The following is a 16388-nucleotide window of genomic DNA, read 5'->3' as shown; positions in this document are numbered from 1 at the left end:
GCCACCCCCCCTTTCCTTCCTTATGCCTCTGCAGATACACAGTCTCCTACTCACCACTTCTTCAGCTTAGCATGTTCCCTTTGGCTGAGGTGTGTTTCTTGCAACAGTGCTATATCTATTTTATGCCTCTGCAGATGTTGTAAATTTTTGTCCTCTTTATCAGTGAGTTGATCTCTCCCACATTCCATGTAACTAGTTTAACCATAATCTGTATGTAGATGTAACAGACTTGTCATTGGTATTTTGTTAACACTGGCGCTCAGGGAGGCATCCCAGCCTATACCCGCTCGAACGGAACACATGCATCCACCCGCTCTTCCTTTTATCCGTGTTTTCCCTCCTTCCCATGTTCTCTTCTGGCCCTCCTTCAGGTCCCTGAACTCTCTTTTCAGGAATGAACTCCCTCCCCTTCCAAACCCTCCCTCCTCCCGTAATACCCCTCCCCTCCCATCTATATTCCCCCCTCCTCCCCCTCTCCCTCTTTCCAGCCCAGTTCCCTGAAAGCCCTCGATCCCCTACCGGGAACTATCACGTCTTAGCGCCTCCCTCTTCCTCCCCCCGTTAAATCATTATAACAACATAACAGCCAAGACATAACCGGACCCCACACCTTCTCCATATCTACTGGTTAAACATCTACCCCCCTTATACCTTATATTAGGTGTTTACATGTCTCCATCCATAACTTCTTCGCTCCTTCTCCCATTGAAAAAAACATTTTTGTATACCCGTGTCTTTTTCTGAGTCGAAGCAGTCTCTTTGCATTTTTTTTCTGGGCCAACTGGACAAACTATTCACCTCTGTATCAGCAGAGTACAACTTAACAAAGTTCCACGTATTCTCTTTCACCCGTCCCCCCACTAGTCGTGGTAAGTATTTGTATCTTCTCCATGGTGCTGTTGCTTCTCATCCCGCTCCTGTAGCCATTTCTTCTTCCACTTGAGAAACATATTCCTGCGCCTCTTCCACTGTCTCAAACGAGCGGGCTGCTCCCTTGTATGTGATCTTCAGTATCGCAGGGTATAATAAAGTAAATCGTACCTTCCATGAGAGCAGCTTTGCGCAGAGCAGCGAAAAGGCCCGCCGTCTTCCTGCCACCCCCGCCGAGTGGTCCTGGAAGCACAGAATCTTCTTGTTTTCAAACAGCAAAGTTTTATCCAAGCGTGAGGAGCGTAAGATATGCTGCTTATGTGCAAAATTTAGCACCTTGAGAATGACCACTCTGGGTTTACTTGAGTTTACTTTTGGCGGGGCCATAACCTGTGGGCCCTTTCCACTCTTAGCGGGACCCATGGTTGCAGGGAAATCAATCGCCTCTGTCAGCCAGCGTTCCATTATATCAGTTAAATTTTTTTCACTCACATTTTCTGGAATCCCCACCATTCTCAGATTGTTTCTCCTGGAGCAGTTCTCCAGATCCTTCTACCTTCTGCTCCATTATTTCCAGCCTTTTCTTTATATTCTTCTGCGTGTCCTCTACCTCTTTCACTTTATCCTCCACCATACTTGTTCGTGCTTGGAAGGACACGCATTCACGAGTTAAGTCCTCCATGTAGGTTTGAAGCTGTTCCAACTTTCTGTTGATGGGCATCAGCCGGTGCTGCAAGAGCTCCTCCAAAACTGCCGACATTTCACTGGTTATGTCCGCCACCCAGGTCGACGAAACCGACGTTCCTGCAGGGCTGGAAGGAGACACCATTTTAGTCTCCGCGGGCTTGTTCAGTGGGATCTTTCCTCTTTATATCGTTTTTTTTTTAACTTTAAAGTTTTTATAGCATTTTGTCATATATTTACATTCATAACTATTTGACCTTGAATAAACATTGATTTTTATGTCTATCTCTCAAGTTTATCTCTACATACAAACTGATCAACTGTTTCTAATTGCTTCTTTTCCATTTAATTACATTTGCAACCCATAACATACTCAACTCTTCTTATCTTTGTCTTTTAACTTTGTTTCAACAGGCAAACTATCCCCTAACTGCTAAATACCACCCATGTTCAACCCTGTAGTCCCCCCTAATTCCCTTGTACCATTCCTCCACCTTTAATGCCCCCTATGTGTTCCCCTCATTAATTATGCAATTGTCTTTATTAGTATATGATTATCCCCCCCTCCCCTACTCCCTCTAAATGTTAACCCCCTACTCCCCTTCCCCCTCCCCCTTCCCTGAAATGTATGTTCAACCCCTTTAGAGATGCTCTATCATGTGTTGTACTCTTGTCCATCCCTTCTTGCGTTTGAGTTCACCCTCCCTTCTATAGACCGTCAGCCGCTCCATGTACCACAATTGCCGTACTTTGACCTTCCAATCAGCTATATCTGGGGGGTCCACTGACTTCCAACAGCGCGCGATGCTCTTTATATCGTTTTGAATCTAAGGGGCGTTTTTTAAACATCCTCTTTGAAGCTGACTCCGGAAGCTATGCAAGTATTCTACTTCTCCACACCTTAATTAACACTTAATTGAGGTCACTGAATGAGCTACCTCTCCAGCAGCCAAGGAACTGAAAATAACTGCCTTTTAGTACAAGAGTTTTTGGCTGTTTAGTTTCTACCTCTAGAAAAGGTTTCAGTTTAAAACTATGGGAAAATGCATATTTCTAGAGAAAATTTCAGTTTAAAACTATGGGAAAAGGGTTTGTACACTATAGCAACTAGTTAATGATGCTTGCTTTTCTCTCTCTCTCTCTCTTTTATTCCCCCCTTAATACTAAACTAGGTCCTGCTTGCTGTTCCGTAAGTACAGTGCATGTACTTGCTGACATCCAGGTACGGGAAATATAAGGAACATTCATAAGTGTAAAGTACAGTAACAAGGAAGTGTTTCTCACAGAACTGCTGAAGGACGTCCCTCTTACAGGCCCGCCGTCCATCGGTGGGCCTAGTAAGATGGACGTCCTTCGGCAGTTCTGACTCTCTAATGTTTGAGCATTGGCACTTTCGGGGTATCCTGTATTTTATAGCAACTGTTGACAGAAGATGGGCAGTTGCAATCCTTTGAAGACCTGAGAGCAGCCTATTCTGTGCCCCTTACAGATCGATTTACTTACCTTCAGTTGTCTCACTACGTACATAGCCTTGGCTGGATTAACTTGTGTGAAGATGTTCAAGACACTCTCAATGAATCCCTCACACTTGGCTCTCAAAATAAGGTGCCCTTGTCCTAACATCATTTTCTTCAAGGCTCGACGCAAGAATTGGACTTTTCTCGGTTGGCTACTTTGTGGGCTATCGACCTGGGAGTCAGTTTTTCAGTTCAGTTGAAAGACTGTGTGTTACGAGTCCAGCGATGGCTGAGTAATGCAGTTTTATGGGATCAGTGATACAAGTTTGTGCTGAGGCTTTTATATATCTCCTCGTCGAGCGTCCAAGATTTTCTCAGGATCCCCGGAAGTAATTTGCTAGCGTCAGGATCGCAGTAGAAGTTGCTGACCGAAGACTCAAGCCCCCGAGCAGCTGGAGGAGGACCTGCCGCTGTATCAACCCCCAGTGGTGCCATCTAGTCGGAACGAGAGGGTAGATAACCCTTTTTCCAGTAATCTGGGACCTACTTCCTTGGAAAATTGTGGAGCTATTATACCAGCAGTGATAACTCTTGAGAGCCTGTGGGATGCCATTCAGGGTCTGAATAAAACCCTAATCCAGGTAACTGATACAATTAAAGAAGAAGTTTCCTCTATAAAACAGTCTCAAAGCCTTGTGACGTGCAAAGTTCAAAAAAATGAAGAAAAAATTGAAGTACTAGATGGGGAAATTAAGACTTTGCAGAATTTAACAGGGATGATGATTAAGGACAAGGAAATTCTGGTGAAGAAATTAGAGTATCTTGATAATCAAGGGAGAAGGAATAATTTAAGGTTTCTTAATTTTCCTAAATCACCCTTGATCTCTGCAACTGACATGCTTAAAAGATATTTCGGAGAAGTTCTAACTATTCCTATAGAGGGGTTTCCACCTGTTGTTAAAGCTCAATATGTCTTTGGAACTAAGTCTTCTATACCAGAACCTCAACCTGAACTTAATATTACTGATTTCCTGGAAAATTCATTAGAAGTTGTAACTCAGCGGATGACTCTATTAGTTTCATTTGCTTTTGAATCGGACAGGAATAATATATTTCGATTATACTTTAAACATATGAATGCTAAGTTCTTTGGTGAAAAAGTTCAGATATTTCCAGATTTGAACAGAGATACACAAAAAAGAAGATGAGAGTTTATGGCTTTAAAACCAAAAATTCTAGCCTTAGGTGGTACATATATCTTGAAATACCCGTGTAGATGTTTGGTATCAATTAATAATGTAAACTATGTATTTCTTGATCCAAAGAAAATGCACGAATATATAAGTGCCAAGGAAAAAGGGAATGCTTCAGCCTGAATGATCCCACGGGGGAAAATATGCTGTTAATACCTGCTAGCGAGCTTATTACACTCTCCTCTCTGATTGATTACTTAAATTTCTTTATATTTTATTTAATTTACTTATATCTTGTCATCCAAATTATTGTGGTCAATATAAATTAATTTCTTTTTTTCTTATTGTGTACCTTTAAATAGGGAAAGGAAGAGTTTTGTTAGATTGCCTTAAAATTTAATTTATAATCCTGCATTTGTATAGATATGAATGTGTTATTTGAAAAGTATAAATAAAGAAATTAAAAACAAAAAACAAACAATCTTTATTCCCCTTGACCCTTATGGTACCTAATACACACCTACCTTATTAGACCACAATATAAGCTTGTATTTCTTATCTACCTACTTGGCGAACGCCATTACGGTACTATGTAAGCCACATTGAGCCTGCAAATAGGTGGGAAAATGTGGGGTACAAATGTAAGAGATAAATTATGAGGACTGTACCTTTTTCTTTTGAAGACTATATTAAGAGGGCTGTACCTTTTTGTTTTGAAGAATATATTATGATTTTTGGTATGAAATTGCCTTGATAATAAAATACTTTGGGCCTGAGTCTTAGTATCAGCAGCATTCTGTCCTGGAACCCTGGGAGCCCCGCAGGCTTGCTGGCTGCACCCAAGAGGAGGAAGCAGACCCCCCCCCCCCCCCCCCCTTTACAGCACATGCCCGTTGGCACTTCCAAAGACTCCTGGAAAGAAGCTGGGAGATTGTTCCACACTGGGTTCCATCTGATTCCATCACCCATATCTATGTAAATAATTCCCACCTCCAACGTTCTGAAGCTCACTCAGCACTACTCACCCTGACTCATACACTCGCCCTCAACCACGCACCATCTCTATAGGGTCTCACCACCACTGACCCTCACTGATAGACCCCCTTAGCCACGCCCCATCTGGACATAAAATGCACCTCCAACGTTCGAATGAAGCCTCAAGCCGGAAACTTGAGGTGGCCTAGATATCCGGTTTGGCCATGAGTGTCTGCCCCGCCCTCGCATCACAATGTGATGACGAGGGCGGAACAATGGCACTAGCCTCTTACTGCGTCCTGTCGTCAATCCAACACTGTGACGCTTCATTCCATTCTCTGGGATCCCGCCCCATGACACTATTCTTCCACACTCCTCCTCCCAAGTTCCGCACCCTCTGAGAAGCCGGGGGCGGGGCGCAACAGCAGGCAAACGGTGGCGCTGGGTTCCGTGCAGAGGGAGCTCAGGTATGAGTCTGACGGAAGGATGGCCGGGACCAGGGGGGGGGGAGTACATTGAGATTCACTGAGAGGAGGGAGGACAGGGGTCCGAGGGCTGCGGGATACATGAGTCTGTTCCACCTACACTTGACACTCTCTGACTCCAATAGAAAAAAACAAAATGCTCAGACAACAAATGTATTCACTGGAATAGGAAGGGAGCGAAAAAGGGAGGGGGGGAACCTGCAACTGTGACACAGACCGGGGCTGGGGGGAATACCCTGGCACTGGGAGGGAGGGGGGACCCTGGCACGTACTCTCATTCTCACACACACACTTGCACCCACTCTCACTCTTTCTCTGTCACACACACACTCACACATTCACTCTCTCTCACACAGTCACTCTCACACACACTCTCTCAAACATACACACTCCGAGGAAAACATTGCTAGCGCCCGTTTCATTGCGTTCAGAAACGGGCCTTTTTTACTAGTATGACAATATGTCCTGCTGGTCTTGAAGAACACCTGCTACATATGAGTAACTTTGCTTTCTTGTTTGTGTGCATCACAGGGAAACCAATTTTGTTTGTACGAGGACTGGGGAGAAGGCCTGGTTAATAAAAGTGTCCCTGCCTTGTGTGTGGTGGATATTGAGAGTGGCAACATTTCTGTGCTGGAAGGAGTTCCAGATTACATTTCGCCAGGACAGGTGAGAGAAACATGAAGCGGCATGACTGAACCCTCCAAATATGCTGCTGTATATTTATGTCCAGCTATTGAGACTACACTCTTTCACCAAGAGGGCTTGAGATTGGTTACAGCTTTTCAGAGTTGTCATAAGCTTTTTGAACTTTGAACAGTCTGTATGTAGAGCCATACAAATCTCGATGTTGATAAATGAATTGTTAGGTAACGAACATTTAAAATGTTACAAAACGCAGGTATGAAAGAAATGCACTGGCTTGAAAAATAAGAGCTTTTTCGTTCATTGCCCCAGTTCTGTAAAACTTAATCCTTAATTATTTGAGAGCACTGGGGTCATATGTGAACTTCTGTTAGCACTGTAAATGTTGACAGTTCAAACATATTTTCTTGCTTGATATGTTGAGAAAATTAAATGGCCGATATTCAAAGATATTTGTCTGGATAGCAGCGGCTTCTACCCACTTACCGGGTCTGTACTCAGATTTTCTTATTATCCCGATAATGTCATTAAAATTACAGACCACCTCATCACTCAGGTAATGCTGGGGGCAGTCAGGAGGCGAAGTCTGGTCAGAATTTTCACTTAACCTGGTTAGCAACAATTTTCAGTAACTTCCTGGATAACAGAAACGGTGTCCTAGCTTTATTCAGTTATTTAACTGGATACCAGCCCATCACTGGTACCCAAATAAGTGCTGGCGGGCAAGATATACTCAAATATTTGGTGCCAGCCGGTGTCCTGATTCTGGTACTGACTATCTGGTTATAAAATACCTGTGGTGGCTGTCACTTAAATCGAGCACTGATCACCACAGCTGAATATTACTCCCAAAGATTTTAGATGATAGGAGAGAGTCATGTATTAGGGTGCTTGTTTTTTGTTGTGTTCTGTGATGTTTTACGTATGAATTCTATTTATATTTGTGGTGTTGTAAACAGCTCAGAGCTGTATAGAACAGTCAGGGCTAAATGGAATTTATAAATAAACAAATGAATGGACTTGAGAATTGGACTTCATTTTTAAAGTTGGAATAATAACAAAGTAAAAGAAATGACTTTTCTTAATAATTTGGGCTTTGTATATTCTGGGAACGTTGCTTTCTTGACTAGAGCACCCAAGAAGGCAGTGGTCTGTTTTCAAAAAGTCTTTTCATCTCTGTAGCTTAATGCTGTACACTATAGAGAAACATATTGGCCCTGCTGTTTTCCTCTGGTGGTCTGTGATGAAAAAGTGATGCAAATGTAGCATTTTCTTTCTACGAGATAAACAAGGTAATGCACCACACGTGTGGTTGGTCTAATCTGATGCTACATCATAGTCCACATTGCTTTCTGGATGTAAGTAGGATTTCCCACTCATCTGCCAGAAGAGGGGGGGGGGGGGGGGGGGGGGTTGCCTCTCTAGTAGCTTTTAGTCCCCGTCAATATCAGACACTTCTTTTCTCTTAAGTAATTAGGTCCTCATTCTCTGCTCTCTCCCCCTCTTTTTTTACCCTTCTGCCTCTGCCCAATACTTCTCGTAGCTAACCTGTGTTTGATTGATCTTTTTTTCACCATCTTTGATTACTAAGCCTTGAGGGGTCCTTTTACTAAGGTGCGCTGGCATTTTTAGCACACACTAAAACTAAGCACGCACTAAATGTTAAGAGACGCTGTTAGGGAAATTTAAATCTCTTACCAAAGAAAAGCACACTCTCAGGACTCTGAGCAAAGCTTTGTAAATTTATTTATCTGTGCACAGAGAGACAAGCCATCGAAGTGAAAATCCTGATGCAGTCTGACTATAATGATTAAAATGAAACCTTTAATAGCCAAAAAATACTGTTATCACTAGATCTCCAGGTGCAATTGCTATGGTTAAGAAGTAACAGGAAAAAAAGAAAACATAATGAGCTTTTCTGCTTTTTCATCTGCCTTTTAGATAAGGCCCAAACTTCTCAGTTAATTAAGACATTCCTAACTCCTGAGCTTATTCAGGCCTATTTTCTTACTAACAAGCTAGGATAATTACAAACATGAACTATATGTGACCTTTCTTCAGTAAGGTCTGATACACTCCATTATTCCTACAGCATGTAACTTCTATAACACAGTAAGCATAATCAATATATCTCTCTATATAAAAGGCAACCCCAACGTTCTAATGAAGCCTCACCGGAAACTTGAAGGGGGCGAGATATCCGGTTTGCCACAGACTGTGTGCCTCGCCCTCGCACCACAACGTCATGACGTCGAGGGCGGGCGAACGACGCGTCTCGCATGACACGCAAACGGTCCCCCGTCCATCTGATCTCGCGGTCGCCGTCGCTCACTCCTTCAATCGCCTCTCTCCATCTGCCCCTCACCTCCAAGTGAAGGCGCTGCAGCAAAACGGTCCCCCGTCCATCTGATCTCGCGGTCACCGTCGCTCACTCCTTCAATCGCCTCTCTCCATCTGCCCCTCACAGCGCCTCTCACCTCCGAGTGAAGGCGCTGCAGCAGGCAACAGATGATCGTTTCCCTTCGGCCCTCCCTCCTTCCGTGAAAGGAGCGTGAAAGGCGCTGTGAGGGCCCGACCCCACCCCCCCAAGCAACACTGACCCCCCTCCAAGCCCCTGAACCCCCTCCAAGCCCCCACCGTCGCAGCACATCCCACCCCACCCCCTCCGAGTCCAACCGACAACGTTCACAGCTCCTCCCACCACAAACAGGTGAGCCTATTTAGTTCCCTGTAAGCAAGGAAGCCAATTTGGTTGATCTCTATTTCCACTGTCCCGCACAGCCGTCATTGCTATACACTCAAAATAAAGCAACCAAACATATGAGCTGCTGCATCCAGGTTGTCGTTCTTTATTATTGCTTCATCTGTAACAACTGTGAAGGTGATTCATTTGCACCCCACCTCCAAGCCCACAGCCACTCTCTCACAGTTTGCCATCCGCCCTCCCCACACAAACATTCACACACACACACTCTCTCTAACACACACAAAACAAAAAACCTACTAGTAGCCACCAAAAACACAACCTGAAGGATCCCTCACTTTCAACCCATCACCACAGCAACGCAGACCCCCCCTTCAAAACTCCCTCACCACTCCCTCACAGTTCACCACCCCCCCCCCCCTAACATTCTCACTCACTCACACCATCACACCCTCCCAACTAGCCTACCACGCCCACCCCTCCCTTTCCCACCCCTATCACACACAGAAAAACACTTGACTAATGACAACAAGCCACAACACAACCTGAAGGCGGTGGGCCACCACAACCAGGCGGCGGCCGACCACAAGGCCATGGACAACACCTGGAAACTTATGCACAAACTGGTGAGTTGCAGTGCAGTGAGAGAGAGGAGGGAGGATGGCCTGCAAATCGCACGACAAGAAAGGGGGCCGTGGAACTCGGAGGGAGAGAGGGTGGCGTAGGACTCGGAGGGGACTGAGGAAGACAGCGGAGGGGGGGGAGGGGGGACAATCTTGCTAGCGCCCGTTTCATTTCCTACAGAAACGGGCCTTTTTACTAGTATATGTATATTTTTATAATGATCTTAATTTCCATTACAGATGGCCATATATTTCTATGGGCGTCTCCAGCGTTTAGAGCACGCTTATCTGTAGTGCGCACTAAAACTGCTAGCGCACCTTTAAAAAACAGTCCCTGAGTTCCTCATTGCAGCTTTGATTGTGGCCTCAACCTGCCCATTTCTTGCTATTTCAGACTTGATTTCAGCTTGTTAGTTTTCTCATCGAACCTAAAATAGCCAGTGGCTTCAAGAGATGCCTGTGAAACAGTTAAAGATTATGTACATTTAAACTGTAACCTGCCTAGAATTATCAGATAGTTCGGGATAACTATTTATTTATTTATTTATTTGTAGCATTTGTATCCCACATTTTCCCACCTATTTGCAGGCTCAACGTGGCTTACATTTGCCGTAATGGCGATTGCCATTCCAGACTACAAATATGCACTTGGTTTTGCAATCAAGTGCGTACAGACATGGTGGAAGAATGCATTGTGATCTTGCGTACATATTAGTACATGGTTTTACAATCAAGTGCGTACATACATTTTAGAAGAATACATTGTGATCTTGTGTAGGTGTCGGCATTATGTAGTTGCTCAGGTGAGGACTTTAGGGTGAGGGTATTGGTGTATGGCGGTGAGGTTAGTCGGCATTTTGTGGTTGCATAGTAGTCGATATTAGATTAGAAGTCTAAATAATGTCTAAATAAATACAATTTTTATTACGTACCATCACATCGACAGCATGTTCTGCTTGAACTTAAATTCCAAAAAAGAGAGCTATCAGTCTGTTATCACTTAACAGACTACAGTTCAAACTTGGTATACTGATGTAACAAATTCCAATTTAATGTGTGGAATAATATAAGGATTATCAGTCAGTCACAAATGATGGAATAAATTCCAAACAATAATAGTGATATGTCCAGCGCGTTCGACATGGTCAGCCACCAAATACTCCCGAACATCCTAGACTACTTCGGGATTGGAGGAAACGTACTAAAATGGTTTAAAGGCTTCCTAACAGCAAGATCTTATCAAATGATCTCAAACTCAAAAACGTCAACACCATGGAAACCTGAATGCGGAGTACCACAAGGATCACCGCTCTCACCAACCCTTTTTAACTTAATGATGACACTGTTAGCCAAATCGCTATCCAACCAAGGACTTAACCCGTACATCTATGCTGACGATATCACGATATACATCCCGTTCAAACAAGACATAACCGAAATCGCAAATGAAATCACACACAGCCTCCAAATAATGAACTCCTGGGCGGATGCATTCCAACTAAAGCTAAACGCAGAAAAAACACAATGTCTCATCCTGTCCTCACAACACAACACAAACAAACCAAATACCATAAACACCCCAGACTACACACTTCCGGTCTCAGACAGCCTGAAAATTTTGAGAGTCACAATTGACTGAAATCTCACACTCGAAGACCATGAGAAAAATACAGCAAAGAAAATGTTCTACTCAATATGGAAACTTAAAAGAATCAAGCCTTTCTTCCCAAGGGAAGTATTCCGCAGCTTAGTTCAATCATTGGTGCTGTCATCTAGACTATTGCAAGATCATCACGCACACCCCTCAATCTCCACTATCCTAGTTGTAAAGGACTAAAATATAAATCCACATAGGCGACCAGCTTCTCATACATCTGCACGCAGCTATGGAATGCACTACCGAAGGCCATAAAAACAACGCAAGACCTAACCATTTTCCGAAGGCTCCTGAAAACAGATCTTTTCAAGAAGGCATACCATAAACATCCATCGTAAATACTAAATAATAATATCATACACGACCTATACAAACTGAACTTTTATCACATGACTGCTTAACCACTTTGCTATGAATGATCAAGCACTACCACTTTAAACCTTATGTCGAATAGGAACGCCCTATAGTCGACGACCTAATATATGTTACAATCCAATTTATTACTCAAAAACCTTCATGCAATACTATAATGTATTCCGCTTCACCATGTATGTATACATATGGTATATGCATATACCATGATCTATTCCATATATATTATGTTTTATGTATGTTACCATGTATGTATGCACCTTAAAGAAATACCATTCATAACCCGGAAATGGCAACCGCCATTATGGCAAATGTAAGCCACATTGAGCCTGCAAATCGGTGGGAAAATGTGAGATACAAATGCTACAAATAAATAAATAAATTTATGAAAATAAAAATCAGAAACCTCACTGTTTACTAAAGCTTAGCTTGAGTTATCTACAGCAGGGCCCATTTTATTCCTATGGGCCCTGCTGCAGATAACTCAAGCTAAGCTTTAGTAAACAACCCCCTTAATCCTTATAATTATTCCTTTGTGACAGCATGTCTTTCATTTTTTAATTTTTTGGTGCAGACAAAATATATAAAAAAATGCTGACTGAAAAAATCCTTCAAGGAAGCCACTACTTGGCCAATGTTTAGAGATCAAACTCTGTCTGGAGGATGACTTGATATTTCTAGCAAAAACAAAACAAAAACCTCCCAAATATAGGAATAAAGCAAATGTTAAATACAAAAAACAGTCCTACAAATAAGTACCAATATCTTCATCACAAATTGTCACTTTGGAATTAGCTTCCCCCACTATATAAATACTTTTATGTTTAAACAGTTTATTGAACATTGGACCACAGAAATATGATATAATTCACAATGATGATCAGTTTTACAATAAGAACCCCAACCCACCAGCAATCCTAAACCCTCATCCACCAAAATGATACAAGAAAACTCCCCACCCCCCTTCTCAATTCCTATTCCCCTCTTAAGGCACATAGGCAGTAGAGGAAGTCTGGTTTCTTATAACCGCTCACTAATTACAGATTCAATAATAGAAAGAAAAACTAGCCCTTCTATTCAGAAATCTAAAGCCAGAATGAAAGATCAGCAGAGCACATCCACTCCATGGAAAGGAAAAAGACATGGCCAGTAGGAAGTCTCCAAGCTCATGATGGAGTGTGAGTGTATTAAGTACCAAGTTCCTTGCCCGGGGAGATAGAGATTATAAGTAAGCCTCCCAAATCAATAAAAATGTCTTTTTCCTACAAAATCTGCGACAAGTTCCTCAGGCCTCCCACAGCATTAATTGTAAAAAGCCCTCCATTCCCAAAATGAAGGGGGTGTAGTGGATACCCAAGAAATTAAAATGCCCTTTTTTTCCAACTAAATGTGCTTTCCAGAAAAACAGTTTAATTTCACTATACCAGTGTACAAAAGAATTCCCGAAATCCAGCAAGCAGACCTGAAGTGAAAGTGGAACTGGTGTATGTAGAATACTGGTTAAAAGCCCAAAAGTTGTATAATGGTACAAAACCAAAAAGCATGAATATTATTATTACAACCCCCAGGACATTTGGAACAAGAAAGTGTTTCAAATGCTCCCATCCAAAATAGTCTTCATTGGGTAAAATAGACCATATGGAGCACTCTGTAGTAGCATTCTCGTAGATCCACCTCGTGAACCAACACCGGGATCCCTGCCAAGCTACTAGCCACATCCCATCCAGTCAAAGAGACCTGTAAATCATTCTCCCAACGAGACTTCAAGGTCAAGTACGCCTTGCCACCTGTGAAGACCTGATTAGACGCTTTCTACTGAAAATGCCCTCTACGTGTTTTTATAAAAATAGGCTTAAAAAAGATCCTGAGGGACGCTTTATCTTTGTTTCAGCGGTGGTAGCCCGTCAACAGGTTTTGCTGGGCAGCATATACGCCCCAAACCAGCTGGACCTTTTTTTTTTATAAAAGGTTAGTGGCAGTGTTAGCTAAAGTAGACGCCAACCCCCTTGTTATTGGGTGGGGATTTTAACATGACGTGGGATCCCGCAGTAGATAAATCTAATCCTCCTCCAGGACAGCGACGACCTGGGTCTAAGGGACTACCTAATTTTTGCGCATTACTTAACCTTATGAGATGCTTTGGAGGACACTTCACCCCACTGACAGGGAATATACTCATCAATCTAGGGCCCATAACACACATTCCAGAATAGATTATTTGCTGTTTCTCGCGATCGATCTTCTCGGACAATTTCAGAGGCCAAAATTGGCCCATGCGTAATATCAGATCATGCTGCGGTGTGGTCAGTTTGGACCCCGGGACCTCAAAATACTTGTGCGAAGACATGGTCATTCCCTAGTTACTTGTATAATGATGGGCAGTTAAAGAATATCTAATATGGAAGTGGGACAGAGTACTTGCGACATAACGAGGGGCCCACAACGATGCTACACTATTATGGGAAGCGGCCAAGTCGTTATTGCCGCGCGAATATAATCAGCTACGTCAAGCCATTATAAGAAGGCCAGGAACAGGGAGATCTTGCGGTTGGAAAAGCAGTTAAGACGACTGCGGCAGCTTTTTGGACAACAACCCGTCCGTCGAGTCCATTGAGACATTCGGCGGTCCAAGCTACTTAAATTCTTTAATTCATGAACGAGCGGTCAAATCACAACAGTATTATAAATACCACCTCTATAAACACGGGAATAAAGGAGGGAAAATGCTGGCAAGATTGGCGACTCTAAAGAAGGTCAAGAGACAAATTTTGACACTTCGACATGGGGGACAACTCCTTCACACTGATGCGGAAATAAGTGATGTATTTAAAACTTTTTTCCAACAATTATATGATACAGAGGACGAGGGGGGCTTAGCAGGGGATTTGTACTTGGGTAATATTGTGACACCTACTATAACACAATCAGATAACAAAAGACTGAATGCGCCTGTTACCACGGATGAGGTCAGTTGGGCTATTGCTAATAGTAAGGTGCGGAAGGCGCCAGGTCCTGATGGACTCAAGGCAGAGTTCTATAAAATGATGGGAGACCCCATAGTGCCAGCGTTAACTAATGCATTTAACTCTTGGGTAACACTTGGTCGATTACCGGACCATCTTAACTTAGCTCAGATTATAGTACTGCCGAAACCACAGAGAGACCCCACCCTAGTGACATCATATAGACCTATATCCCTTCTAAATCGAGGTAAAATTGTTAGCAAAAATACTTGGGTATAACAAAAGAGAGGGAACAAAGTACAAACTAAAGTCCAAACAAAAAAACAGCACCACGGGCCTTTAAAATGGAACAAAGTTCTTTAATGAATGAGCCTTGACCCGACACGGGCCGTGTTTCGGTGACTAGCACCTGCGTCAGGGGTCACAGTGATGACGTGGAAAACTTGGGGAATAACTCGAATATTTTCATCTACAATATTCCTTACCCCACGTCTCACGTAGCAAAAGTTATAAAGCACCAAGGCACCTTCACTTTCTGTATCCAAATGGATACAGAAAGTGAAGGTGCCTTGGTGCTTTATAACTTTTGCTACGTGAGACGTGGGGTAAGGAATATTGTAGATGAAAATATTCGAGTTATTCCCCAAGTTTTCCACGTCATCACTGTGACCCCTGACGCAGGTGCTAGTCACGAAACACGGCCCGTGTCGGGTCAAGGCTCTTCATTAAAGAACTTTGTTCCATTTTAAAGGCCCGTGGTGCTGTTTTTTTGTTTAGCAAAAATACTTGCCAATAGATTAAGTAGAGTGCTCCCAGACATAGTCCAATGATGCACAAGCTGGGGTTCGTTGCAGGGGAGATCGGTGGCACGGAATTTAGGCGCATCCTAGCTTCCCTGGAAACGTTTAGAGATGACAAGGCCTCAATTATGATAAGCTTTGACGCTGAAAAGGCGTTTGATCACGTGGAGTGGCCTTTTTTATTCTCTGTCCTAAATACTTAGGATTTCAGGGATGGTTTCTACAGGCGATCAAGATACTGTATTCTTCCCCACTGGCTTGAGTGATGGTAAATGGGGTAAACTCCGGAGATTTTGAGATACGGCGAGGGACTTAGGCAAGGATGCTCTTAGACCCCCTTGCTCTTTGCCCTGTACCTGGACCCCTTGATTCGAGATATGAGCTCGTGCCACGACGGTTCACGGGGTACAGATTGGGGCTCAGGAGTTTTAAGGTTGCTGCGTTCGCTGATGACCTTCTGGTATTGCTCACGGAACCACAGGAATCCCTGGCGGCTCTATTAGAACTTTTTCAAGAATTTGGAACATATTCGGGGTTCAAATTAAATTTTGAAAAATCAGAGGTGCTAGCGATACCAGAAACCACGAAGCGATTATGGCCGGAACAGTTCCCGCTGCGCTGGGAGGCGGATTCCTTTAGGTACCTGGGGGTCCTTCTTACTACACAGACAAAGACTCTTTATAGTTTAACTGTTAAGAGACTTATGGACAAAACAGAGCAGCAATTGGAAGTGTGGCGCCCACTGACACTGTCCCTATCGGGGCGAATATATGTCTCATTAGAATGGTAATCCTCCCCAGGTGGTTATATATGTTACAAATTCTACCACTGACTTTGTTAAAGAAGGATATAAGACTTCTTTATCGCTTAATTTTGAAATTTTGCTGGGCACACAAAAAGGCCAGAGTAAGATTAACACGCTTATGGGGAGGGTGGTAACAGGGAGGGCTGGGATTACCT

At 43.2% G+C, this 16388-nt stretch overlaps 1 protein-coding gene across 2 annotated transcripts in view; it reads left to right on the top strand.

Moving 5' to 3' along the window:
- Positions 1-16388, top strand: part of LOC115471611 (acylamino-acid-releasing enzyme-like) — a 294629-nt gene that overhangs the window by 160627 nt on the left and 117614 nt on the right. For both annotated transcript variants that reach the window (XM_030205319.1, XM_030205318.1), the window contains one exon: positions 6196-6333. In XM_030205319.1, the coding sequence (XP_030061179.1) occupies positions 6196-6333 (138 nt within the window). The remainder of the gene's footprint in view (positions 1-6195; positions 6334-16388) is intronic.

This window comes from Microcaecilia unicolor, chromosome 6 (assembly GCF_901765095.1).
Source record: "Microcaecilia unicolor chromosome 6, aMicUni1.1, whole genome shotgun sequence".
In the NCBI taxonomy this organism is placed as follows: Eukaryota; Metazoa; Chordata; class Amphibia; order Gymnophiona; family Siphonopidae; genus Microcaecilia; species Microcaecilia unicolor.
The sequence above is the reverse complement of the archived record's forward strand: the minus strand, read 5'-3'. Positions and strand labels throughout refer to the sequence as shown.